The 27,436-nt window shown below is 49.5% G+C and overlaps 1 protein-coding gene across 1 annotated transcript in view; it reads left to right on the top strand.

The window, feature by feature from the left end:
- The window catches only part of LOC119974520 (4F2 cell-surface antigen heavy chain-like), a 189,182-nt gene that overhangs the window by 89,000 nt on the left and 72,746 nt on the right, over nucleotides 1–27,436 (top strand). Inside the window, exon 5 of the mRNA XM_038813465.1 lies at nucleotides 21,733–21,797. Within this exon, the coding sequence (XP_038669393.1) occupies nucleotides 21,733–21,797 (65 nt within the window). The remainder of the gene's footprint in view (nucleotides 1–21,732; nucleotides 21,798–27,436) is intronic.

The following is a 27,436-nucleotide window of genomic DNA, read 5'->3' as shown; positions in this document are numbered from 1 at the left end:
AGGCGGGAGGAACTGGAAGCACCAAAGATTTGGGAGAAATCATGGAGATAATCAGCTCCATGCAGGTGAGGAAGGCGCTGGGACCCGACGGATTCCTGGCAGACTGCTATAAAACATTTGTGCCGGCCCTGGTCCACATCTAATGGATATGTTTGCAGACTTGCTAGCAAGGGGCATCTTGCCTCCTACACCAGTGTTCTTCAAAGCCGGCGGGTGTCGGGAGGATCGCGGAGCCGTTGTCCGTGACGCTCCCGATCGCGCAAATCCCCGCGCAGCAGCCGGCTTTTAATAATGCCGGCTGCAAGTGGCCGCGAACATGTTAAAAAAAAAATCGGCCGCATTGTGCAGTGCAGCCGCTATTTTTTTTAAACCGTTGCAACTTTTTGTTTTACAAATTCTGCAGTAGTTTTTATTCATTTATTTAATCATTTAATACAAGTTCAGGGGGGGTTTATTCATTATTTCCGGGGGGGGGGGTTTATGTGATAAAAATTTACAGGAAAAATATGCAAAATGTTTTTTTTCAGTGATACTCTATTCTGTACTACCAAATGACTATTTATAGAAAATTCTATAAATTCACAATTCGATAGAATCTTTTTCAATGGTACTGGCTCTGGAAATTGAGTGGTCAAATCCATTATAGTCAAGATAAACGTGTGACCTTTTTTAGTTTAGGCAGGGTACAAACAATCCACAAGAATCCGACTAACGGTTCAGCACACAAGGTCTTGGTATTAATGAGGCTGTCTTGATCACAGGCTGTAGCTTCCTAACCCTCTAACATACATGGCATGTCTTACAAAAGTCAACCACATCTCTTTGCAGCTTCTACCATTAGAAATGCACCATTGTCCTCGACTGAGTCTTCTGAAAACCCAAATGACCTGCAAACCAGATTCATATTGGCAGTTCATTCGGCGACGGGGCGGAGAATCAAGTTTCCTGCACGAAATCGGGACCGGCGCCAGCTCCGCAATTCTCTGCCCCTCAAAGTACGCCGTGCCGATTATCCACCACCTCAGGCGTTGCCTTAGGTTCGCCCCGCTATTCTCCGTCCCTGACCGGCCAAATTCATGGTCCCACCGTCCATGATACCCACATGGCGGCTGCGGACTCAGTCAGGGGCTGCCACAGTCGGGGGAGGGCCGATCGGAGGGTAGGGGGGCCTCATTCAGGTCTGGGGGTTTTTTGTGTGGGCGGTCATATTTCAAATCAACTCTATACAAAGGGTGGCACGGTGGCACACTAGTTAGTACTGCTGCCTCACAGCGCCAGGAACCAGATTCAATTCTGGCCTTGGGTGACTGTCTGTGTGGTGTTTGCGCATTCTCCCCGTGTCAGTGGGTTTCCTCTGGGTGCTGTGGATTCCTTCCACAGTGCAAAGATGTGCAGGTTGGGTGAATTGGCCATGCTAAACTGCCCCGTTGTATCCAAAAAAAGGTTAGGTGGGGTATGGGAATAGGAGGTTTGGTGCAGGCTCGATGGGCCGAATGGCTTCATTCTGCACTGTAGGAATTCTATGATTCTGTGACAAGGGAATGTGTAAATAATTTCCCGCAATACCCTGAATTGATACCTTCATCTTCAGCATTTTTCTGGGGCCAATTACATGTCACCTGCCAACATCTACAGGAGGGAGAAAGAGAACCTATGGAGTGGTGTAATGACAACAATTTGTCCCTCAATGTCACTAAAAATAACGAGCTGGTTGTCGCCTTAAGGAAGCAAAGTATCGTACACACCCCTGTCTGCATTAATGGTGCCAAGGTGGACAAGGTTGACAGCTTCAAATTTCAAGGTGTGCACATCACCAACATTCTGTCCTGGTCCAGCCACGTCGATGCTACCACCAAGAAAGCACAACAGCGCCTATACTTACTCGGGAAACTTAAGGGAATTCGGCATGTCTACATTGGCTCTTACCAATTTTTACAGATGCACCATAGAAAACACCCTATCTGGCTGCATCACAGCTGGTATGGCAACTGCTTGACCCAAGACCGTAAGAAACTACAAAGAGTCGTGAACACAGCCCAGTCCATCATGCGAAACCGCCTCCCATCTATTGAATCTGTCTACACCTCCCACTACCTTGGGAAAACGGGCAGCATAATCAAAGACCCCTCCCACCCGGGTTATTCACTCTTCCACCTTCTTCCAAAAGGCAGGAGATACAAAAGTCTAGGACCACGCACTAACAGGTTTAAAAAAAGCTTCTTCTCCACTGTTACCAGATTCCTGAATGACTCTCTTGTAGACTGATCTGATCTCTTCACACATCGTTTCTACTGAGTAGTACTGCACTCCATACGCTCACCCGTTGCTGGTGCCTGTGTATTTACATTGCGTACTTCTGTATGTCCTATGTTTTTGCATGTATGGAATGATCTGTCTGGACTGTACGCAGAACAATACTTTTCACTGTCCCTCAGTACACGATAATAAAACCAATCCAATCCATGACTGTTTTCCTGGTATCTTGAAGGATGACAGTTGATTTGTCTACCTCACTACATAAACACAGGACACTTTACACTCAAGCAGAAAGCTTCTATAGATTGAAACACAGGACACATTACCCTCTAGCAGAAAGCTTCTATAGATTGAAATCTATCAGTGAATCTGGGAGAAACTACCTGCTAACCATGAACATTAACTGCTGAGACAATATTTCCTAAGAGGGCACTGTTGGACTATGCTAATGCAGCAGACTTGTTTTTCCACCTCCAACATTCAACCTTCACATGTCAATTACTAATGGAAAAAATAGCAACTTGTTTCCCTTGAAACAAACCTGTCCTTCAATCTCTTTTTACCATACTGAGGAGCACTGGTATCTTTTCTTTTGTAATGTTTCTCAGTAGAAATTGATCTCTTATTTTATTAGCTTCCTAACTCTCCAATCTCTCTGGAACTGTCAGAGAAAATGGAGCTAAGGTTTCAAGCCTGGATGACCGAAGGTTGTCCCACAATGGATTGTTTGCCACTACATACGCGGCTGTGCTTCTACCAGCTGTGGAGCTGGGTCGGAGGACATGTATAGTGTTGGGGATCGCATTTTCCATGGTGAACGACAAAGGTGCCCGTTTCCAATTGCAACATCCTCCGACAGTACTGGGGGTTCCATTTCATTTTCGAGGCGGAGTCATCCACGTTCTGCTGGTCAAAGCATAGATAAGTTCCCATTGCTTCCTGACTACGGGATGGCAGACAGGGTGGTCGAGCCAATGATTCATCCAGCATGGCATCTTCCTGCAGCGTTTTCCATGCCCATTTCTGGTTTTACTTCAATAACGCAAGGACTCCCAACAAGGACGCCAGGTTTGGGATAAACCTCAATAATTTTGGAGCCCCAAAAACAACCACCTTCAACGTGTTTTCAGATGTTGGGGCTCTCTTAGTAGCCTAGACCAGGGTTTTTCAAACTCGGGGTCATGACCCGCAGCTGGGTTACAGGCAGGTGTCGGGAGGGTGGCGGAGCGATCGGTTGTGACATTCCCAATCATTGGAAGAAGTCCCCAACGGCCGAGACCGGCTTTTAAGAATGCTGGCCGCGGGCAGTCCTCGATTAGTTGTGCTGTTTTGAGTGGACTGGCAGCGCAAGGCTGGTCCATATGCTGGTCACAGCCAGGCCAGGTTTGTCAGCAAAGAATACTGATCAAACAAGGCCAGGCTGACACATGTAAACACTAGAAGAAACCGACAGTCATCACTTTGCGTCCCCACTCTCTGGAAACAAGGAATTAAGTGCTTTTCGTGAGAATGGAGAAGGGGATGACTTGGATGTTTGGATAGTGCAATGCAGTGGAACCAGTAAGAAATATTGTGACATTGTGTGTGTTTGACAAATTATGTTAACTCATCTAAAGTCATAGTTTGTAAAGTAAAAACAAGATTGTACTTTTTCTATACTTGTTTAAATTTCTAAAGAAATAGAAATGTATTTAAAACAAAGTTTGTGTATAAATGTAAGGATGTGCATGTTTACCTGAAGTTGTTTAATTTTCAGTAATAAAAAGTCAGAAACTTGGAAAAATCAGGTGTTGGAAATAAAGTTTCAAAGTAAAAAATAAGGCCGGATGCAACCAGCCTTTAAATATGAACAATCGAGTCTTTCTGCCAGAGGCAGCAGCAGAGAAAAGGTCACGCATCCAGCACATACCCTGACACCACATGCCCTGTACATCCGTGATTGGGGTGCAAAATCATGGAGGAGAGATTCCTCCATTTTGTAGCTGCCCACAAGCAAGCAATGGACTGTCTGAAGAACTGAAGGTAGATTATTTTGTAATAAGGAAGAGATTGCCAGAGACACAAACATGCCAGGATTTCGCAACTGATTCTGCTGGAGAGAGCCTCACAGAAGAATCCATGGCAGGACAAAGCAGTACTGGTGCGAGCTGTATCCTGAGTCCAGGGCCTCTGACGAACAAGCAATTAAGAAGAAAGTGAAATCGGGAGCAGCAGCAAGATGATTTCCTGCGGTATGGCATTAATTATGCCAATGCAAATCAGGATGCAAAACCCATGTTTGTTATATGCAGGGAAGTACTGGCAAATGGAAGTTTAAAACCCTAAAATCTTCAATGGCATTTGAAGACTAAGCATGGCAAGTTCGAGGACAAACCTCCTGATTTTTTCGAAGGATGGAGCGAGAACTTAAATCGTCAGCTGAAGTCCTTTACAGAAGTATAACATTGAATGAAATGAAATGAAAATCGCTTATTGTCACGAGTAGGCTTCAAATGAAGTTACTGTGAAAAGCCTCTAGTCGCCACATTCCGGCGCCTGTTCGGGGAGGCTGTTACGGGATGACGAAGCAAGTGAGATTGGGAGGACCAAGCAGGCTCACCTGCCGCATTAAAGGTAAGCAGTAATGGTATGTCGCAAAGGTTGGCCGACATGGATTGCGAACGATGGCCAGCGTGGGTCCCGAAGGTGTGCTGGTCGGTAAAAGTGGGTCCCGGGAAAAAGGTTTGCAAAACACTGGCCTAGACTTTTTCCTCCACTGGGTGCAACTTGTCCTTTTCAATGCAGTAACCAAGGTGAGTGAGCACTTTCGGCTGAAGCACGCACTCACCCCTCTTCAGGCGGACACCCACATTGGAGAAATACTGGAGGACCTCTTCCCAGATGCTCCTTCTTGGTGGTTCCTATAATGAGCACATCATCCAGTAATACAGCTACCCCAAGAAGCACTTGGATGATGTTTCCCATCACCCATGAAACATTGCACAATCTGAAGACACTCCAATGGGAAGCCAGGTGTACTTGTACAGCCATCTGTGGTTGTTGATGGTGACATACTGCTGTGATGCTGCAAGGAATGCATGGCTCATGTTGAGCTTGGTGAAAAAATGACCACCGACCAATTTTGCATACAGATCTTCTATGCGTGGCATTGGGTAACGGTCCAAGTGGGAGGCCCTACACTAGCGGACTGACTTGTCAGGTTTCAACACCGGGACCAATGGCATTGCCCATTCCACAAACTGGACTTGGTGTGTGATGTCCAAGTTCTTTAGGTGTCTCAGTTTGTCATCTACTTTTGTGAACAGGATGTATGGGGCTGATCGGTCTCTGAAGTATTTAGGTTGGGCTTCTGGATCAACATTAAATTTTCCTCTTGCCCCTTTTATCTTCCCCGGCCCTCTTGGTGCCCATCCAGAAGATTTTCTGCCAGTCCAGGCAGCGTCTCTGTAACCAATCGCAGCTGGAAGACTGGTTCTTGATCCTTGCACCTCTACCAGACTGACTGTCTGTTGTCCGTGGGTGATCAGGTTCACTGTGGTACGCTTATGACCAACGGTTCCCAGGTGTATGTTGCCAGTCATGCCTTGGTGTCACTCAATCCCAGGGGCAGAATTGCCATATGGAGCCGACGGAAGGGCTGTTGTCCGGTAATGGAGACAGCAGATGACCGTTGACTTGTAGTTCCATCCTAATTGTGACTACTTTTGGGACCTTGATGCAATTTAGCTGCATCAGGGCATCCTCCTGCTGTGGGGCTATATACAAGACCCTGGCTCACAGCGACTTTGTCATCTTGCCAGGGTGACTCGTTCCCCTGCGGTCGTTCCCCTGAGTAACAAGTATACCGTTTTGGATACTTGTGGGGGGGGGGGGGACTTACCAGGGGTAAGCCATGGGGTACGGGCCTCTGGCACGGAGTCTGTCCCTGTTGCTCAGAAGAGAAGGGGGGAAAGGAGTAGAACATTAGTAATTGGGGACTCAATAGTCAGGGGCACAGATAGGAGATTTTGTGGGAGCGAGAGAGAATCCCGTTTGGTATGTTGCCTCCCAGGTGCAAGGGTACGTGATGTCTCGGATCGTGTTTTCCGGGTCCTTAAGGGGGAGGGGGAGCAACCCCAAGTCATAGTCCACATTGGCACTAACGACATAGGTAGGAAAGGGGACAAGGATGTCAGGCAGGCCTTTAGGGAGCTAGGATGGAAGCTCAGAGCGAGAACAAACAGAGTTGTTATCTCTGGGTTGTTGCCACCCAGGTTGATAGGGTTGTGAAGAAGGCCTATGGTGTGTTGGCCTTTATTGGTAGAGGGATTGAGTTCCGGAGCCATGAGGTCATGTTGCAGCTGTACAAAACTCTGGTACGGCCGCATTTGGAGTATTGCGTACAGTTCTGGTCGCCTCATTATAGGAAGGACGTGGAAGCTTTGGAACTGGTGCAGAGGAGATTTACCAGGATGTTGCCTGGTATGGAGGGAAAATCTTATGAGGAAAGGCTGATGAACTTGAGGTTGTTTTCGTTAGAGAGAAGAAGGTTAAGAGGTGACTTAATAGAGGCATACAAAATGATCAGAGGGTTAGATAGGGTGGACAGTGAGAGCCTTCTCCCGCGGATGGAGGTGGCTAGCACGAGGGGACATAGCCTTAAATTGAGGTGTAATAGATATAGGACAGACGTCAGAGGTAGGTTTTTTACGCAGAGTGGTGAGGCCGTGGAATGCCCTACCTGCAACAGTAGTGAACTCGCCAACATTGAGGGCATTTAAAAGTTTATTGGATAAGCATATGGATGATAATGGCATAGTGTAGGATAGATGGCCTTTAGTTTTTGACTTCCCATGTCGGTGCAACATCGTGGGCCGAAGGGCCTGTACTGCGCTGTATAGTTCTATGTTCTATGTTCTAATTCTGGTAGCCTTGGCCACCACAGTCCTGTGACCGCAAATGCAGAACTGCTGTGGGTGTTCTTCAGCAGCCTCCGAGGAGATGTTTTACTGTCTTATCGTGGCAGCCCTTGGCCACCCAGTCTATTCACAATACTGTACCGTTGGTCGTTTAGTGATGACTAAGTAATTTGAACACTATCCTTGGAGGGCGCCAATCTTCAGAACGTGGGCCGCCCAACACTATGTACGCTGGAGTCAATGGAACCCTGGAGTTCCTGAACCCCCTTTTCAGCATTCTTGTGGGATAGAGACTGTTCTATGGCTCTTTTCAGGCCCATGGCCGGCTCCGCTAATAGCTTTCTCTGGGTTGCCACATTGTTGATTCCACACACCGAAGTTATAAGGTGCTGCTTTTTAAAAATTGATTTACGGGATGTTAGCATCGCTGGTTAGACCTGTATTTATTGCCCATCCCTTGTTGACCTTCAGAAGGTGGTGATGAGTTGCCTTCTTGAACCGCTGCAGTCCTTAAGGTACAGGTACACCCATTATGCTGTTAGGAAGGAAGTTCCAGGATTTTCCCCAGCAACAGTGAAGGAACGGTGATATATTTCCAAGTCATGGTGAAGTGACTTGGAGGGGAACCTCCAGGTGGTGGGGTTCCCAGGTATTTGCTTCTCTTGTCCTTCCAGACGGTAGTGGTCATGGGTTTTGAAGGTGCTGTCTAAGGACCCTTGGTGAGTTACTGCAGTGCATCTTGTAGATGGTGCACAGGGTTTGAATGTTTGTGGAAGGAACAGCAATCAAGCGGGCTGTTTTGTCCTGCATGGTGTCAAGCCTCTTGAGTGTTGTTGGAGTGTTGTTGAGTGTTGGAGCTGCGTTCATCCAGGCAAGTGGAGAGTATACCATTACTCCTGACTTGTGCCTTGCAGATGGTGGACAGGCTTTTGGGGGGGGGGGGGGGGGGGTGAGAGAGAGGAGGGTGTCAGAAAGTGAGTTACTCGCTGTAGGATTTCTAGCCTTTGACCTGCCCTGCACTTTTTGCTTTACCACTCATCTTAATGTCGTCTGCAAACTTGGAAACATTGCACTTGGTCCCCAACTCCAAATCATCTGTGTAAATTGTGAACAGTTGTGGGCCCAACACTGATCCCTGAGGGACACCACTAGCTACTGATTGCTAACCAGAGATACACTCATTAATCCCCACTCTTTGCTTTCTATCAATTGACCAATCCTCTATCCATGCTATTACTTTACCCTTAACACCATGCATCATTATCTTATGCAGCAACCTTTTGTGTGGCACCTTGAAATCCAGATGTACCACATCCATTGGCTCCCCATTGTCGACCGCACTGGTACTGTCCTCAAAAAATTCCACTAAATTAGTTAGGCACAACCTGCCCTTTATTAACCCATGCTGCATCTGTCCAGTGGGACAATTTCCATCCAGATGCCTCGCTATTTCTTCCTTGAAGTTAGATTCCAGCATCTTCCCTACTACCGAAGTTAAGCTAACTGGCTGATAATTAACCGCTTTCTGCCTACCTCCTTTTTTAAACAGTGGTATCACATTTGCTAATTTCCACTGGGACCACCCCAGAGTCTAGTGAATTTTGGTAAATTATCACTAGTGCATTTGCAATTTCCCTCGCCATCTCTTTTAGTACTCTGGGATGCATTCCAACAGGGCCAGTAGACTTGTCTACCTTTAGCTCCATTAGCATGCCCATCACTACCTCCTTAGTGATAACAATCGTCTCAAGGTCCTCACCTGTCATAGCTTCATTTCCTTCAGTCACTGGCATGTTATTTGTGTCTTCCACTGTGAAGACCGACCCAAAAAACCTGTTCAGTTCCTCAGCCATTTCCTCATCTCCCATTATTATATCTCCCATCTCATCCTCTAAAGGACCAATATTTACCTTAACCACTCTTTTTTGTTTTATATATTTGTAGAAACTTTTACTATCTGTTTTTATATTCTGAGCAAGTTTACTCTCATAATCTATCTTAATCTTCTTTATAGCTTTTTTTAGTAGCTTTCTGTTGCCCCTAAAGATTTCCCAATCCTATAGTCTCCCACTAATCTTTGCCATTTAGTATGCTTTTTCCTTCAATTTTAGCTCACTGGGCTAAATCGCTGGCTTTGAAAGCAGACCAAGGCAAGCCAGCAGCACGGTTCGATTCCCGTAACAGCCTCCCCGAACAGGCGCTGGAATGTGGCGACTAGGGGCTTTTCACAGTAACTTCATTTGAAGCCTACTCGTGACAATGAGTGATTTTCATTTCATTTCATTTCCTTAGATATCCACAGTCGATTTTCCCCTCTTTCTACCGTCCGTCCTTTTTGTTAGTATAAACTTTTGCTGAGCACTGTGAAGAAAAATCGCTTGGAAGGTTCGCCACTGTTCCTCAACTGTTTCACCATAAAGTATTTGCTCCCAGTCTACCTTAGTTAGCTCTTCTCTCATCCCCTTGTAATCTCCTTTGTTTAAGCACAAGAGACAAGTGTTTGATTTTACCTTCTCACCCTCCTTCTGTGTTTGAAATTCCACCATATTGTGATTGCTCCTTCCGAGAGGATCCCTAACTATGCGATCATTAATCAATCCTCATTACACAGGACCAGATATAGGACCGCTTGTTCCCTCGTAGGTTCCATTACATACTGTTCTAGGAAACTATCCATTCCTCCTCAAGGCTGCCTTGACCGACCTGGTTAAACCAATCAACATGCAGATTAAAATCCCCCATTATAACTGCTGTACCAGTTCTACATGCATCAGTTATTTTTTTGTTTATTGCCCGCCCCACCGTAATGTTACTATTTGGTGGCCTATAGACTACTCCTATCAGTGCCTTTTTCACCTTACTCCTCCTGATTTACACCCAAATGGATTCAACCTTACCCTCCATGGCACCAATGTCATCCCTCACTACTGCCCAGAAGTCATCTTAAATAACAGAGCTACACCACCTCCCTTACCATCCACTCTGTCCTTCTGAATAGTTTAATACCCTTGGATATTTAACTCCCAGTCCATCTAAACAAATTCGACCCCATGTGCCCTTGTTACACCGTCCATTCCTCCAAGCTGGCAATCAACAACAATAACCTTTATAACAATAATCTTTATTGTCACAAGTAGGTTACAATAACACTGCAATGACGTTACTGTGAAAAGCCCCTAGTCACCACATTCTGGTGCCTGTTTGGGTACACAGAGGGAAAATTCAGAATGTCCAAATTACCTAACAGCATGTCTTTCGGGACTTGTGGGACGAAACCAGAGCATCCAGAGGAAACCCCACGCAGACACGGAGAACGTGCAGGCTCCGCACAGACAGTGACCCAAGCCGGAATCGAACCTGGGACCCTGGAGCTGTGAAGCAACAGTGGTAACCACTGTGCTACCATGCCACCCTTCCAGAAACAAGTCCTCTATATTCCCCAGCCCTTTCTTTCCCCATTCCCCAAACTAGGTGTCTGGCTTTGCCGGCTCGAACAGGTGATTGTTACAAATAGGGGCCAACTTGGACAGAGACCCGAGCTTAAAATGTTGCCTGAACTATTCCCATATCCTCAAGGTGTATGCGACCACTGGACTGGTAAAATATTTTGTCGGTGAAAATGGGAGCAAATCCACCACCAGTGTGCCCAACCCAGACCCCCTGCATGACCTTGCCTCAACCTACACCCAACAGGGTAACTACACCAACCCAGCACCTTTTCTACATTAGCTGCCCAATAATAAAAAAGCAAATTGGACTTCCAGTGACGTCATGTAAGTGGACGTAACACGTGGGGAAGCTCCTACTCAAGGTTTTGGGGTTTCAAACTTTAATGCCTAGGATTTAGGGACAATGTTTGAATAAATCGGTGAAGGAAGATATTGTGATGTCAAAGGCCCAGAAGAAGAACAGCAGAAAGAAGGGGGCGAACAAGAAAGTGAGTCGATGTCACAGGCGGAAAAAAAGATGGCTGGGGAAGGAGCACAATGTGGCGCCACTCCCCTCACAGTGGATTCTCTGATCAAAGTGATGTCCGGAGAATTTGAAAAGCTGTTCACCAAGCATATGGAGGTGCTGCGAAGGGAAATGATGGCTGTGATGAAAACGTGGGTGGAGGTGGCGATGGCCCCGGTAAATACATCTGTGTCGAGGAATGCGGGTGAGATAAAGCAAGGAGAGAAGTTGAAAGGGATATGTCGCAGCACAGCAACAAGATCACTTTGATGGGTGAGGAGTGCCGGAGGCGAATAAAGGGCTCAAAACTAATGTAGAGTACCTGGAGAACATGTCAAGGAGGCAGATCTTCGGATCATGGGTCTGCCGGAGGGGTTTGAGGGCCCGGGGCCGGCTGAATACTTTGCAAAGATGCTGGTAGAGTTGATGGACGTGGGAGAAGAACTCTCCCGATACGTGCTGGACAGGGCACATCAGTCTCTAAAGCTGAAAGCAAGTGAGCTGCCAAGTGCAGTTATACTTCGCTTCCACAAGTATCATACCAAGGAAAAGGTCCTAAACTGGGCAAAGCAAAGGCGAGAGGTGAAATGTGAGAGCGCTGGTATATGAATTTACCAAGATTTGGCGAAAAGGCGGTTGGCTTTCGGATAGGTGAAGCGGCACTCTACAACAAAGGCATGCGGTTTGGAGTGGTCTATCACCCAAAGTTTAGGGTGATGTACAACTTGAAGGATCTCTACTTCGGAACGGTGGAAGCATTCGTGAAGGCTGAAGGATTGGGACTGAAAGGAGAGATGGGACTGGAAATGAGATCTGGACTAAGGGGAAGGGGACTGGGCTTAGTCTTTGTTTTTCATTTCTGGTGTTTTACTTTTTTTGTACTGGGTGGTGGGAATGTTGGGAGTCTTGGGGTTGGTTGAATGTGGGAGGGTAGTTAAGTTGTCTTTAGAGTTTGTATTACATACTTTGCGCTTGGGGGCTATGTGCACCGGCTTTGGTGGGGGAGATAGTTCGGATACGGAATCAGGCGGGGAAGGTGGTGGTGGCCCCGGAGCAGATTAATGAAGTATTTGACAAATTTATATTATAGAGACCTATATTGGTCGGAGCCACCAGAGGAGGAACGGGTGATAAGGGAGCTTTTGGATGGGTTAGAGTACCCGAGGTTGGGAGAGGAGGATAGAGCGGGCTTGGAGGAGCCGGTGAGGATGCAGAGGGTGAAGGAGGCAATTGGGAGGATGCAGGCAAGGAAGATGGCAGGGCCCTATGGGTTCCCAGCCAAATTTTATAAGAAATTTAAAGACAAGCTGGATCCACTGTTGGTGGGCATGTTTGAAGATGCGATGGACATGGGTAACTTGCCACAAACGATGGGGCAGGCTTCCATCTCGTTACTGCTAAAGAAAGATAAGGACACGGTGGGTCGTATAGACCCATTTCTCTTCTGAATGTAGATGCCAAAATTTTGGCAAAGGTGTTAAGGCTGAAGTAGTGTCTCCCAAAGGTGATCAGGGAGGATCAGACGGCATTCGTTAAGGGATCGCAGTTGTTTTTGAAAGTGAGGAGGTTGCTGAATGTGATCCTCTCTCCAGCAGAGGGAAGGGAAATGGAAGTGGTAGCTCTGGATGTGGAGAAGGCATTCGTTCGGGTAGAATGGGGTTATCTGATAGCAGTACTGGAGAGGTTTGGGATCGGGCCAAAGTCTGGGGCATGGGTGCGACTGTTATATAAGGAGCCAAAGGCAAGTGTGCATATGAATAATTCGAATTCGGGGTATTTTGCATTGCATCGGTGTACGAGGCAGGGGTGCCCTATGTCCCCCCCCTTATGTTTTCATTGGCTGTAGAACCCTTGGCCATTGCTCTAAGGAGCTTGGGGTTGTAGAAGGGGATAGCAAAAGGTGGGGTAGAACATAGTGTCCCGATATGCAGATGATCTGCTCTATATGTCTCGGAGCCGAAGGTATCGATGAGGGGTATAATGGAGCTGCTTCAGAGGTTTGGGAAGTTCTCGGGGTACAGGTAGTAGGGAAAAGTGAGGTTTTCACGGTCTCCCCACGGAGTGGGAACGGGGGGTGGGAGGGTTGCCATTCCACTTGGCAACGTCTCACTTTTTATCTGGGAATGGCGCGGGACTCGGCAGGACTCCGAAAGATTAATTTTACCAGTTTGCTTGGGGGGGGGGGGGGGGGGGGGGGGGGGGGGGGGGGGGGGGGGGGGGTGAAGGCTTATTTGGCAAGGTGTGACAATCTCCCTTTGTCATTGGCAGGCCGGGTACAGGCTGTGAAAATGAATGTGTTGTCGCAGTTCCTGGTTCTGTTCTAGTGTCTGCCGGTCTTTCTACCTAAATCGTCTTCAAGAGGGTGGACAAGTTGATCTCCTCGTTCATTTTTGGTGGGTGGGGGGCAGGGGGGGAAGGCTCCCAGGATTAGAAAGGTGATATTTCAGAGGGGAAGGTGAAAGAGGGAACTCCCGAACTTGCTTTACTATTATTGGGCGGCAAATGCTGAGAAGGTGAAAGTATGGTGCAAGGAGGAGAGGGCTCTGTGGGTAAGGATGGAAGCAGGTTCTTGTAGGGGGTCGGGATTAAGAGCGTTGGCACCGCTCCCGTTGTCCCCAGGAAAGTATTCGGGGAGTCAGGTGTTGGTGGCCATACTGATGATTTGCAGGCAGTTTAGGCTGCACTTTAAATCCATCCATCCTGGCCTGAACAAATGATTAGGGGGGAATCATGTGTTCAGGCCAGGATGGATGGATTTGAGATTTGGGGTTGGATGGAGAAGGGTATCTGGGAAATAAAGGATTTGTTCCTTGGGGGATGATTCGCGATTCTAGAAGAATTGGGAGAGAAATATGGATTGACATAGAGAGAGGGGTTTAGGTACTTGCAGGTACGAGTCTGCACAAGGAGTGTATACCCGAGCTTTCCGGTAGTGCCGGCCCTTTATTGTTGGAGCAAGTGTTGTCAGCGGAGGGACTGGAGACGGGAGTCATCTCAGCGATTTCCAGGAGGATCCTGGAGGAGGATGGGGTATCCATAAAGGGGATTAAGATGAAATGGGAATAGGAACTGGGGATGGTCCATGCAGAGGGACTATAGTGTGAGGTGCTACAGAGAGTGAATGCCACGGCTTCTTGTGAGAGGTTGGGGCTGATACAGCTGAAGGTTGATTACAGGGATCACCTTACTAAATCAAGGTTGAGCTGGCTGTTCAAGGGGGTTGAGGATACCTGTGAGCGATGTGGGAGGGGCCCATGTGAATCATGTTCACATGTTTTGGTTCTGTCAGAAACTGGAAAATTGTGTGAGGTCGGTATTTAAGGACAATTTCAGGGGTCTTACATGTGGATGTGAAGCCTGGCCCCCTAGAAGCCATATTCAGGGTGTCGGACCAGCTCGAGCTGCAGGCGGCATGAGGGTAGATGTTTTGGCCTTTGCCTTGTTGATTGCTCGAAGGCGGGTTTTGTTGAGGTGGAGATCAGCCTCTCCACCCTGCGCTTCAGCATGGCGGGGGTTGCACTAGAGTGTTTGACCCACTTTCAAGGCCTCCCACAGCATGGAAGGAGAGACAGACCCATTCCCAATGAACCTTCCATCCTCATCTATTGCCTTAGAAATGCACCGACAAAACCCCATACAAACCAGTAGCCCCACGTCCAACCTCCATAAGGGACATTGAACAGGGTCCACCTTGAAAACCAAGTCCACTATAGCCGAACATTCTGTTTTCCCCACCCTGGGATGAAGGGACCTACTCATCAAAAAAAGTCTATCCTGGAGTGTAACTGGGGAAAAGAATGAGAATTCCTTTTCCCCTGGATGCATGAACTGCCATGGGAACGCCCCCCCCCCCCCCCCCCCCCCCCCCCCCGGCCCTCCAATCTCTTCCATAAACGCTAACAGCACCTTCACTACCCCTGGAGCCAATACCTTCGACCTAGATCGGTCTAACTGCAGCCCCAGCATGTAGTTTCAATATCCCCCAGGATCAGCTAGTGTGCGTCCAAATCTAGGATGGGAGCCTGATGAATGCCACAGCATCCTAATTCAGGGTGTATACATTTACCAGTATACCAACTTATCCACCAATGACCCAATAACAATGACATACCTGCTACCCAGGGCTACCACATCCTTATCCGCTAAGAATTTAATCCATTTGTTAATTAAAATTGCCAGCCCTGGGCCCTACTGTTGAAGCCCGAATGAAATACCTGGCTCACCCACCCCTTCAGTAGTGTGGTCTGGTCGTTCACCCACAAATGAGTGTCCGACAAGAGCACCATATCTGCCCTTAAATTCTTCAGATGAGAGAAAACTCTCAACCTCTTCATTGGACCCCCCAAGACCTGCATGTTCCATGTGGCCAACCTGATTGGGGGTCTCTCACCTTCCCTCAACCATGTACCCTCAGCTATGTACACTATGAAGGATTATCCAAATACCTAGACCCAAGGCCCATCCAAGATGGCTGCCAGCCCCACGCAAAAGGTGAGTGTGGTGAATGTATTCACCATAATGCATGCATGATACCGTAACCTGTGACCTATGACCTGGAAGTGGTGATATGAACTGCTTCCAGGTACTGTACTGTAACCCCGGTATGGCTCCGCCTCTGGCTCTGCCCACACCGGGGCCATATATAGGCCTCCTGTGGGCGGCATTCATCTGTACTACTGACTCTGGCTAGGCAAGTTCATGACTAATAAAGCCTAAAGTTCACTCGTTCTCTCTGCCTCACTGTGAATTTAAGGTATATCAATTTATTCGTCATCGACAGCAGTATGGAAGCCGCTCTAAAGCCAGACAGGCTCGAACTCGACGCCCGCGCGTCCGAAGCCAAGGAAATATTCAAACATTTGCTTCGAGGCCTACCTCGACTCCTCCACAATGCCTCCTTCAGAGACTCTCAAGCTGCGACTCCTCCATGCTCCATGAGGGACACCTACGTGGCGGGGGTCTGCTCGAATTATATCAGGCAGCGCCTGCTGGAAAACGGGACCTCCTGTTGCTCGTTATGCTTTCCTTAATTTGCTCTGTTTTAATTACCTTTGCTCAAGAGTCGCCAGGTATCTTTTTGATACCACCCGAAGGTTCAAAACTGAATACTGATCAAAGACTCGATACACCAGTTAGTAAGTTTGAAATCAATGCACATTTATTTACACACACAGTTAATTATTACTCATGCACAAACTCTACTCACTAAACTACAACTACTACTAAAAGCCTATACTTAGCTTCGGGTGCCCACTCAGTCAGAGGAACAATGGCCATTGTCCAGTTCGGATACTGCTGGCTTCGAACTGGTATAAAATAGTAGCTAGGAGTGCCTATCTCGTAGCCTGCGTTGACCTTAGACTTACTTGGCTGGTGCTTGGCGGGCCTCTCGTCGCTGAGAGCCAAGGCCAAGGTGAAGGTGAAGAAGAAGAGAGCGATCTGTCTTTGGGGACTCCTCTTTGTACCCCAAAGGGTTTCGCGCCCTAATGGGCGGTTCCTGAACTTGGCCCCAATTAATTGGACCATGTCCCTATCGTTTGTATTGATTCTCTCCAATAAAGGGGCCGTTGCTTGACCACTGGGCGGGCCCTAGATGACCATTGGCCTGCCTTTGTTTTAGTCTCCACTGGCACCAGGGAGTCTGCTCTGGTACCGATTGCTTAAATGTTTTTCTTTTGTCCCCGGAGATAGCTCATTACTATGCTAATGGCTTGTAGTATCAGTTCTGTCTGGGAGCTGCAAGTTCCAATCCACAGGCAAACCTTGCACCTGCTTGTTTCCTTAGCACTGTCCAATTTTCCCTTTACTCTTTGCAAGTGTCCATTTTGAAATTGGGACATGGCCACCCCAGGTGGCTACACTCCGACCTGTGGGACACAGTAAACCTAGCGACCTCGCTAGAGGTGGCCTACCAGAACCTCAGCGCGTTCCCCGCGGGCCTGGCAAACCCCTCGTGGACACCCTCGACGCGGCCCCCATCGACCCGACTATGTTGCAAGCCTGTGCTGCGCGTCTGCCAGCCCAGCCCGGGGAACCGCAGTGCTACTTCTGCGGCCAGGGTTAACACCCCCGGCAGTGCTGCCCAGCCCGCACAGCGACGTGTAGCGATTGTGGAAGAAAGGGGCACTTCACGAGAGTCTGTGTGAGCCGGCCTAAGGCCCAGAAATCGAAAACGCACCAGGCCCAACCCATGGACTCGCAGCCCCACATACCCCGCAATGCGGCTGCGTGCCTGCCCAGAACGCCCCCGTCAGATGTGTCATCGGCATTGTGCGACTCATGGAGGCTGCCATCTTGGTTGCTGGCACCGACCGACACGTGCGACTCATGGGGGCCGCCGTCTTGGCCACCGGCCCCGGCACCGACCAACACGTGCAACCGATGGGGGCAGCCATCTTGGTCACCATCTTCATCCCAGCTTGACACGTGCGACTCATGGGGGCTGCTATCTTGTGAATCCATGAACCACACAGACTACCAGCAGCGGGGCACAATCACCCTCGACCAGTCCAGCCAAAACAGCTGAAGAACTCCATGATGGTCATCAGGGTCAACGAGCACGAGACCCCCTGTCTTTTTGACTCCGGGAGCACGGGCAGCTTTGTCCACCCCGATACGATAAGGCGCTGCTCCCTCCACACCTACCCAGCCTCCCAAACAAACAATCTCCCTTGCCTCCGGGTCCCATTCAGTTCAGATCCGGGGGTACTGTATCGTCAATCTCGCGATGCAGGTCACAGAGTATGCTTGTTTCAAGCTCTACACCCTCCCCCACCTCTGCACCCCCCTGCTGCTCGGATTGGACTTTCAATGTAACCACTGAAGCCTGACCCCACAGGTCGGCGACCCTTGCCCCCCTTCACGGCGTGCATCCTCGTGACCCTCAAGGGGTCTTCCCCCCTCTTCACTCTTTGCGAATCTCACCCCTGACTGTGAGCCCATTGCCTACCAGGAGCAAGCGGTACAGTTCGCTAGACATGACGTTTATCAAGTCGGAGGTCCAGCGACTGTTGAGTGAAGGGATCATCGAGGCCAGCAACAGCCCCTGGAGAGCACAAGTGGTGGTCGTCTGGACCAGGGAAAAGAATCGGATGGTTGTGGACTACAGCCAGACAATTAACCGATTCACGCAACTCGATGCGTACCCCCTCCCCCGCATAGCGGAGATGGTCAACCAGATCGCGCAGTACCGTATGTTCTCAATGGTCGATCTGAAGTCGGGCTACCACCAGCTCCCAATCTGCCCGGAAGAACGCCACTACACTGCATTTGAAGCAGCCGGCCGGCTCTTCCACTTCCTCAGAGTCCCCTTCAGCACCACTAACAGGGCCTCGGTCTTTCAGAGAACGATGGACCGAATGTGGACCAGTACGGTTTGTGGGCTACATACCCATACTTGGACAATCTGACCACGTATGGCCATGACCAGCAGGACCATGAAGCCAACCTCCAGAGGTTCCTCCAGGCCGCCCAATCCCTCAACCTCACATTTAACAAAGAAAAACACGTCTTCCGTCCTACCTGACTCACCATCTTTGGCTATGTCATAGAGAACGGAGTCCTAGGGCCCGACCCTGACCGTATGCACCCCTCACAGAACTCTCCCCTCCCCACAGCCTCAAGGCACTAAAATGATGCCTGGGGCTGTTTTCCTACTATGCCCAGTGGGTCCCCAATCATGCAGACAAAGCCCGCCCACTTATTCAAACAACCACTTTTCCCCTGATAGATGAGGCCCGCGTGGCCTTCAGCCGCATCAAGACTGACATCACCAAGGCCACAATGCAGGTGGTGGATGAGTCCATCCCTTTTCAGGTAGAGAGCGACGCGTCAGACATCGCACTGGCCGCCACACTCAACCAGGCGGGCAGGCCAGTCGCATTCTTCTCTAGGACCCTCAACGCTTCTGAAATTCGACATCCCTCGGTCGAGAAGGAAGCACAAGCTATAGTGGAAGCCTATAACCCGCAGGGAAACGGGCAGGTGGAAAGGGAGAACGTGATGGTATGGAAGGCCGTTCTTCTGGCCCTTAGGTCTAGAAGACTCCCAATCCTCCCTGATGCCCTCCATTCCATCAGATCACTCATCTGCACGGCCACAAACGAGACCCCTCACGATCGTTTGTTTATCTTCCCCAGGAAGTCCATCTCCGGGGTCTCGCTTCCATCTTGACTGAAAACTCCTGGACCAGTCCTTCTCCGGAGGCACATGAGGAGCCATACGACCGACCCCCTGGTCGAGAGGGTCCAGCTGCTCCATGCTAACCCCCAGTACACTTACATCGCGCACCAGGACGGACGGCAAGATACGGTCTCCCTACGGGACCTGCCGCCAGCTGGTTCCCCCGCCAATGCGCCTCCCCTGCCTACATCCCCCCGCTGCCCGCCGCCACCCACAGCGCCCGTACGCTCCCGTGTCTCCTGTATTGTCCCGTGCAGTCACTGCCGCCACCTATCAAACCCCCACCCCCACACCCCAACACCCCGGATTGAGGCTCAAGCTCCAAACACAAACCCGTGGAATCACCACCTGTGATGCGACCATCAATTCACTTGAGACATAGAACATAGAACATAGAACGATACAGCGCAGTACAGGCCCTTCGGCCCTCGATGTTGCACCGACATGGAAAAAATCTAAAGGCCATCTAACCTACACTATGCCCTTATCATCCATATGCTTATCCAATAAATTTTTTAATGCCCTCAATGTTGGCGTGTTCACTACTGTTGCAGGTAGGGCATTCCACGGCCTCACCACTCTTTGCGTAAAAAAACCCACCTCTGACCTCTGTCCTATATCTATTACCCCTCAATTTAAGGCTATGTCCCCTCGTGCTAGCCACCTCCATCCGCGGGAGAAGGCTCTCGCTGTCCACCCTATCTAACCCTCTGATCATTTTGTATGCCTCTATTAAGTCACCTCTTAACCTTCTTCTCTCTAACGAAAACAACCTCAAGTCCATCAGCCTTTCCTCATAAGATTTTCCCTCCATACCAGGCAACATCCTGGTAAATCTCCTCTGCAACCGTTCCAAAGCTTCCACGTCCTTCCTATAATGAGGCGACCAGAACTGTACGCAATACTCCAAATGCGGCCGTACTAGATTTTTGTACAACTGCAACATGACCTCATGGCTCCGGAACTCAATCCCTCTACCAATAAAGGCCAACATACCATAGGCCTTCTTCACAACCCTATCAACCTGGGTGGCAACTTTCAGGGATCTATGTACATGGACACCGAGATCCCTCTGCTCATCCACACTACCAAGAATTTTACCATTAGCCAAATATTCCGCATTCCTGTTATTCTTTCCAAGTGAATCACCTCACACTTCTCCACATTAAACTCCATTTGCCACCTCTCAGCCCAGCTCTGCAGCTTATCTATGTCCCTCTGTAACCTGCAACATCCTTCCGCACTGTCTACAACTCCACCGACTTTAGTGTCGTCTGCAAATTTACTCACCCATCCTTCTGCGCCCTCCTCTAGGTCATTTATAAAAATGACAAACAGCAACGGCCCCAGAACAGATCCTTGTGGTACGCCACTCGTAACTGAACTCCATTCTGAACATTTCCCATCAACTACCACTCTCCGTCTTCTTTCAACTAGCCAATTTCTGATCCACATCTCTAAATCACCCTCAATCCCCAGCCTCCGTATTTTCTCCAATAGCCGACCGTGGGGAACCTTATCAAACGCTTTACTGAAATCCATATACACCACATCAACTGCTCTACCCTCGTCTACCTGTTCAGTCACCTTCTCAAAGAACTCGATAAGGTTTGTGAGGCATGGCCTACCCTTCACAAAACCATGCTGACTGTCCCTAATCATATTATTCCTATCTAGATGATTATAAATCGTATCTTTTATAATCCTCTCCAAGACTTTACCCACCACAGACGTTAGGCTCACCGGCCTATAGTTACCGGGGTTATCTCTACTCCCCTTCTTGAACAAAGGGACCACATTTGCTATCCTCCAGTCCTCTGGCACTATTCCTGTAGCCAATGATGACCTAAAAATCAAAGCCAAAGGCTCAGCAATCTCTTCCCTGGCTTCCCAGAGAATCCTAGGATAAATCCCATCCGGCCCCGGGGACTTATCTATTTCACCTTGTTCAGAATTGCCAACACTTCTTCCCTACGCACCTCAATGCCATCTATTCTAATAGCCTGGGTCTCAGCATTCTCCTCCACAATATTATCTTTTTCTTGAGTGAATACTGACGAAAAGTATTCAATTAGTATCTCGCTTATCTCCTCAGCCTCCACACACAACTTCCCACCACTGTCCTTGACTGGCCCTACTCTTATGGCCATGAGTCGAAGTAAACCGTGGCTTTAATCAATTTAGAACAGTGCCTGCCTGCGACTGTACCAATACTGAGAACCGCCTACAAGAAAAAGAAATCTTTAAAAATAATAACTTTACCCTATGCTTTGCCAAGCAAGAGTTTTGGATCCAGGCCATAGTGATTCAGCAAGCATTATGAAAACTCACCTGTTCTGTGGGAGTCAAAAGTTAATTTGAGAGATTAAATTAAATTTAAAAGATGAGGAAAATATACTTTAGTAACTTACCGTTTAGTAATAGTAACTTTATTTGGCTGTAGATTCTGAATCTTCTAAAATCGTGGAAAGAGATATCCAGAAAATACAGTACAGGTTCCAAAAAAAGGTATGGATGTAAAACTCCACATTTTATTGATTGTTCATAAAGCTGCAAAAACTATATTCAGCTATTATAATTCTTTTTAATATAGTATTATGAATTATTGTATACTGTTTGCAACTAAATAACCTATTCAAATATTTTATGCATATATTTCGGTGAACATAGAACATAGAACAGTACAGCACAGAACAGGCCCTTCGGCCCTCGATGTTGTGCCGAGCAATGATCACCCTACTCAAACCCACGTATCCACCCTATACCCGTAACCCAACAACCCCCCCTTAACCTTACTTTTTAGGACACTACGGGCAATTTAGCATGGCCAATCCACCTAACCCGCACATCTTTGGACTGTGGGAGGAAACCGGAGCACCCGGAGGAAACCCACGCACACACGGGGAGGACGTGCAGACTCCGCACAGACAGTGACCCAGCCGGGAATCGAACCTGGGATCCTGGAGCTGTGAAGCATTTATGCTAACCACCATGCTACCGTGCTGAAGTATAGTTATTCGGCTGTTAGATTGTTGCTCTGCCACAACTCCAACAATTTGTGGCTACTTACATACACATGGGGCGGGATTCTCTGTTTGGGAGACTATGGGCGCGATTCAACTAATTGGGAACAAAGTCCCCTAGTGAGCGCGTTTAACCTCGTGTTTCCCGGCCCTCACGACTCGCGTTGTGTAAGGGGCCTCAGTGGGGAACTCCCAGCCAAGGCCTTACATAGCCCCGTTTTGTACACTGGGGAGCTCTGCTTGCCGGACATCCCTAGTGTAGCAAGAGATCGAAATGGCATCCCGTCTCCGAGGTCCCCAAAGCGGCCGCAGATCCCCCTCCTCAGCCTGAACGCATTATGGGAGGGCCCCCAGCCACATCCCACACACTCCATCCCCTCGCACCCCACCGCATACCCAACACCCATGCAGGGCACCCCCGGCCCGATTGCATGCACAGAAAATTCCAGCTCAGCAGTGACAATCTGACAGTACCCCCAGGGCATCTTGGCAATGCCAGCCTGCACCCAGATGGCACTGTCACAATGTCCAGATGGCACCAGGGCACCACCCTGCCCAAAGGCATGCAACTGGGGACTCCGCTCCCCTGGGAGACCACCACGGGTGTCATTCTGTCTGGCTCCCGTTTGTGGAAACGTGTGCTGAACGGCACTCACCCAAAGCTTCTGAAGCGAATGGGATGAATCCCAAAGCCTCAGGTACCTTGGGAATTTGCACATTAGAGCGAGACTAGCTGTCTCGCTCCAATATACAGATTTGCCAAATAGTGCAACTGCCCACAATGGGCGGTATTTACTTTGCAACATCTTGCAAGATGGCATTGGATTTTGCAAGGCGTTGCGATTCAGGTAGATCCGGGAGCAGGTTCTTCCTGGCTTTTAACCGTCATGCTGCGCCGCGGCGAGCTGCACAGAGTGGCCATTGTATCCCGTCCAATGTTCTCCTGCAGGAGCCGAATTGCACCGGTTTTACAATTGCCTTGCAGTCGTAAAGTGGGATGCAATTCAGTGTTCCATACCATACAAATTTATGCATGCCTTGGAATATGAAGGATTCCCAGGGAATCCAGCTATTGGGCCACTATCTTGAACGGGTGGCTAGATAGCAAGGTCCCGCGGCCACACAACCGCCCCATACATTCCCGTACATTGGCCCGACCACTCTCATCCCACCGCACAGCAGACCCCATCATCGGATTGCTTGGGTACCCCCCGCCATCCCTCAAATATGGGTGTGAGCTGACCAACTGACCAACCCCCCCCCCCCCCCCCGCCCCCCCAGGACCCCTGAAACAAGGGGACCCCCCTACATGGATCCATTCATATCCTTTTCGAGATTTAGTGGCCTAAGCGGTGAAACCCCAACGTTGCCTCATTGCCTATTACGAGGTCTACCATTTCAGGTTCACGAATGCTGAGACAAGTGATCCATGCCCAGGTGATTCCTAACCACGGGGACCGGAGAACAATGGGAGATTGGAGCACAGGGCACTGGGTCCGCTAAATAGACATTCGGGTTGACACCCAGCGGCCAATCCCGATTTTCCCCCAACGCCCGATTCTCTGTCCCAACGGGGCATACATTGAGCGCCCTAGGACGAAGAATCCCGCCCATGGTTTTCATCAGTTTTGCGATGTAATGCTTAGAACTGTTCAGTTTTCAATGCACATATAGCTGATGAAAGAATTTCTACCTAACATGCACAGTGCAGCCCCAGATTTTCAAACTAGTTTCAGCATTGTTTCTGTGCAAAATAGTGGTTTCATTTTGCTTTGTGTAGCAATGTGGAATAGAAGTTATTTCCAATGGTTTTCTAATGTTTATCCCAGAATGTGATTTTGCTCTTCCCTGGGCTTTCAGTAGAATCATAGAATTTACAGTGCAGGAGGAGGTCATTCGGCCCATCAAGTCTGCAGCGGCACTTGGAAAGAGCAACCTACTTAAGCCCATACCTCCACCCTATCCCAGTAACCCAGTAATCCCTCCATGCAGCTCAACAGATCATTTAGTACATGTAAAGAAAATACATAATAGGGCAACACAAGATTGATAATTCTGTAGGAGTGCCGCTATTTATGCTTTCAGGTTGTAAATAATTAGTCAGACGGTTTTCTTAGATTAAAACGAAGAACAAGATAAGTTTATTTAAATACCTCCCTGAACCAAAGAAACTAGGTAAATCTTTGCTGGCTGTATATTCCAGTGAAATTCTATTATTTCAATACTGCTCCAGGTATTGTTTGAGAGCAGGGGCTGGATTCGCCGGTCACCGACACCGAAATTGCATTCAGCGAACGGCCGGAGAATCCAAGTTTCTGACCAAATCGGGGGTGGCGCCGCTTTTGTGATGCTCCGCCCCCTCCAGATCGACATATCGACAGCTTCAGGTCATTGCCCGAGTCCTGCCGAGGACTCTGCCCTTGACCGGCCGAGTTCTCAACAGCGTCGGTCGCATGTACTATCATCCATCGGGAACTTGGCGTGGCAGCTGCGGACTCAGTCCAGAGCCTCCACTGTTGGGGGAGGGCCGATCCGCGGGCAGGTGGGTCTATTTTGCAAGTGGTCCGCAAGTGGCCACCGCCATGTAGCACGGCACTGCCGCTGCAGGACGCGGCCATGGATCCAGCAATTCTCCGGGCCATATCGGCAGCTAGAGCCGAGTGCTTTATGCTGCCTTCCTGATAGCCCCCAACAAAATGAGGAATCAGTGGCCATTTTGCACCAGTTTTTCTGGCGCAAAATGCCTCCATTCCCACGCTGGCGTGGGGACATAGCCCCAGAATCGGAGAATCCAGCCCCCAGGTGTTTTCACTTTGATGTTTCAGGCTGGATTCTCAGTTTCAGGGACTTAAGTGCTGATGCCGGGACTGAACCGTGGGTGTTCTACAGGCCTTGCTAATGGGCCAGCACTGGCGCCATTTGGAACTAGTGCGATTCCAATGCCGGCGTGTGATTCGCTGGGGTCAGGATTGGCACCCGAGAGCCTGACAAGCTACAGCCGCACACACGTACCCCACTCCCCACATACTCACATTCCAGACAAGGAGATTCCACCCCAAAGAGCGACCCTGAGATTCGCAGATGCGGAGTTGGAGAGACTGCTGGATGCTGTAATGGAGAGGTGGGACACCCTGTTTCCTGGGCTGGGAAAGAGGATACCACCCGCCAACATCAACTGGTCTGGGTGCAAGGGGTAGAGGCATATGCCCCATGGCCATGGCGAGCAGCAGTGCAAAATGAAGCTGCATGACCTCCTCAGGGCGGCCAGGCTGAGTCAACACCAACACCCCATGCCCCTGGATCCACCCCTGTCCCACACTCTCCACACCCATCACCAATCCCCTCCCACCCCTTGTGGCCCCGGCAGACAGCGCTAGGTCAGGATGGGCAACCCCCCTGTCACACACACCCATAGCCCCCTCTCCCCCTCTAGTGGGCGATTGAACCCCACCCGCCGCCAGTCCACGGGCACCCCATTTATATCACGTTCCAACACCCTTGCCTCCCGCCATGGCCATGTGCCCTGCATACACAGGCCATTAGCTGCAGACACCCTGTGCTGCCCACGTCTGAGTGTCTCACAATGTGCATTATCTGTGTTTCTTCTCCAAGTTAGCCCCCAAAGCATTGCAATGTCCCTATGTAGTGTGAGTCCCCCCCCCCCCCCCCCCCCCCCCCCCCCCCCCCCCCCCCCCCCCCCCCCCCCCTGCAACCCCGCAACACGCCTGAGCACATGTCCAGGGACAACACCGACTTTCCGGCACTGCTGTCGCAAACACTCTTCACCTTCCCAGTGACTCTCCCCTCGGCTTTTCACTTTTGTGAAGAGGGTCCACAGGTCATGGCTGCGGGCATCAAGCACATTGGCCTGGTGCTGGATGACTATGCCAGTCACAGAGGGGCCAGGCGCTGTCCCTGAGTGAGGTGGCACAGTCCCTGTGCTCCATGGCCGCAAGCATGGAGACCCTGATCGTGACAAGAGTGGGCCTCCAGGACTGGCAGCGCCCGGTGATGGCCGAGCACCAGAGCTCACTCCAGCCGTGCCCCCACCCCATGGAGTAGCGAGGGGGCCATCGGGCATCCTGAGGGAGGAGGTGGTGATGGGACCCATGCCGGTGACTCCTGGAGGCACCTCTGAACCCACCCCGCCCACCTGTCTCTGGTGCATCCAATGGGCAGCGAGAAGAACAGGGGTGACACACACACTACCCATGACACCCGGAAGTTTGCCAGGCCCATCCAGGCCCGGTCGCCCCAGAGGGCAGTCGGCAAAGGGGCCAGGTCACAGTACGAGATATGCAGCAGGCTGCCTCGGCTTCTGATGTACTGCCTGCGGGACCCCTGAGAAGGAGTGTTAGGACATGCAAGGTTAGAAAGTTCCGTAAGTTTTAGAATACTCATGGACAAAGACGAGAGTGGTCCTAAAGGAAGAGTGCTAAATTGGGGAAAGGCCAAGTATAACAAAATTCGGCAGGAGCTAGGGAATGTGGACTGGGAGCAGCTGTTTAAGGGTAAATCCACATTTGAAATGTGGGAGTCTTTTAAGGAAAGGTTGATTAGAGTGCAGGACAGACATGTCCCTGTGAAAATTAGGGATAGAAATGGCAAGATTAGGGAACCATGGATGACGGGTGGAATTGTGAGACTAGCTAAGATGAAAAAGGAAGCATACATAAGATCGAGGCGACTCAAAACTGATGAAGCTTTGGAGGAATATCGGGAAAGTAGGACGAATCTCAAAAGCTCAATAAAGAGGGCGAAAAGGGGTCATGAAATATCTTTGGCTAACAGGATTAAGGAAAATCCCAAAGTCTTTTATTCGTATATAAGGATTGGCCCACTCAAAGACAAAAGAGGGAATTATGCGTGGAGTCAGAGGGAATGTGTGGGATTCTTAATGAGTACTTTGCATCGGTATTCACCAAGGAGAGGGACATGACAGATGTTGAGGCTAGGGATGGATGTTTAAATATCTAGGTCAAGTCGTCATAAGGAAGGGGGAAGTTTTGGGTACTCTAAAAGGCATTAAGGTGGACAAGTCCCCAGGTCCGGATGGGATCTATCCCAGGTTACTGAGGGAAGCGAGGGACGAAATAGCTGGGGCCTTAACAGATATCTTTGCAG

Source organism: Scyliorhinus canicula, chromosome 1 (assembly GCF_902713615.1).
Source record: "Scyliorhinus canicula chromosome 1, sScyCan1.1, whole genome shotgun sequence".
NCBI lineage: Eukaryota > Metazoa > Chordata > Chondrichthyes > Carcharhiniformes > Scyliorhinidae > Scyliorhinus > Scyliorhinus canicula.
Note: the sequence above shows the minus strand (reverse complement) of the source record. Positions and strands in the feature narration are given on the sequence as shown.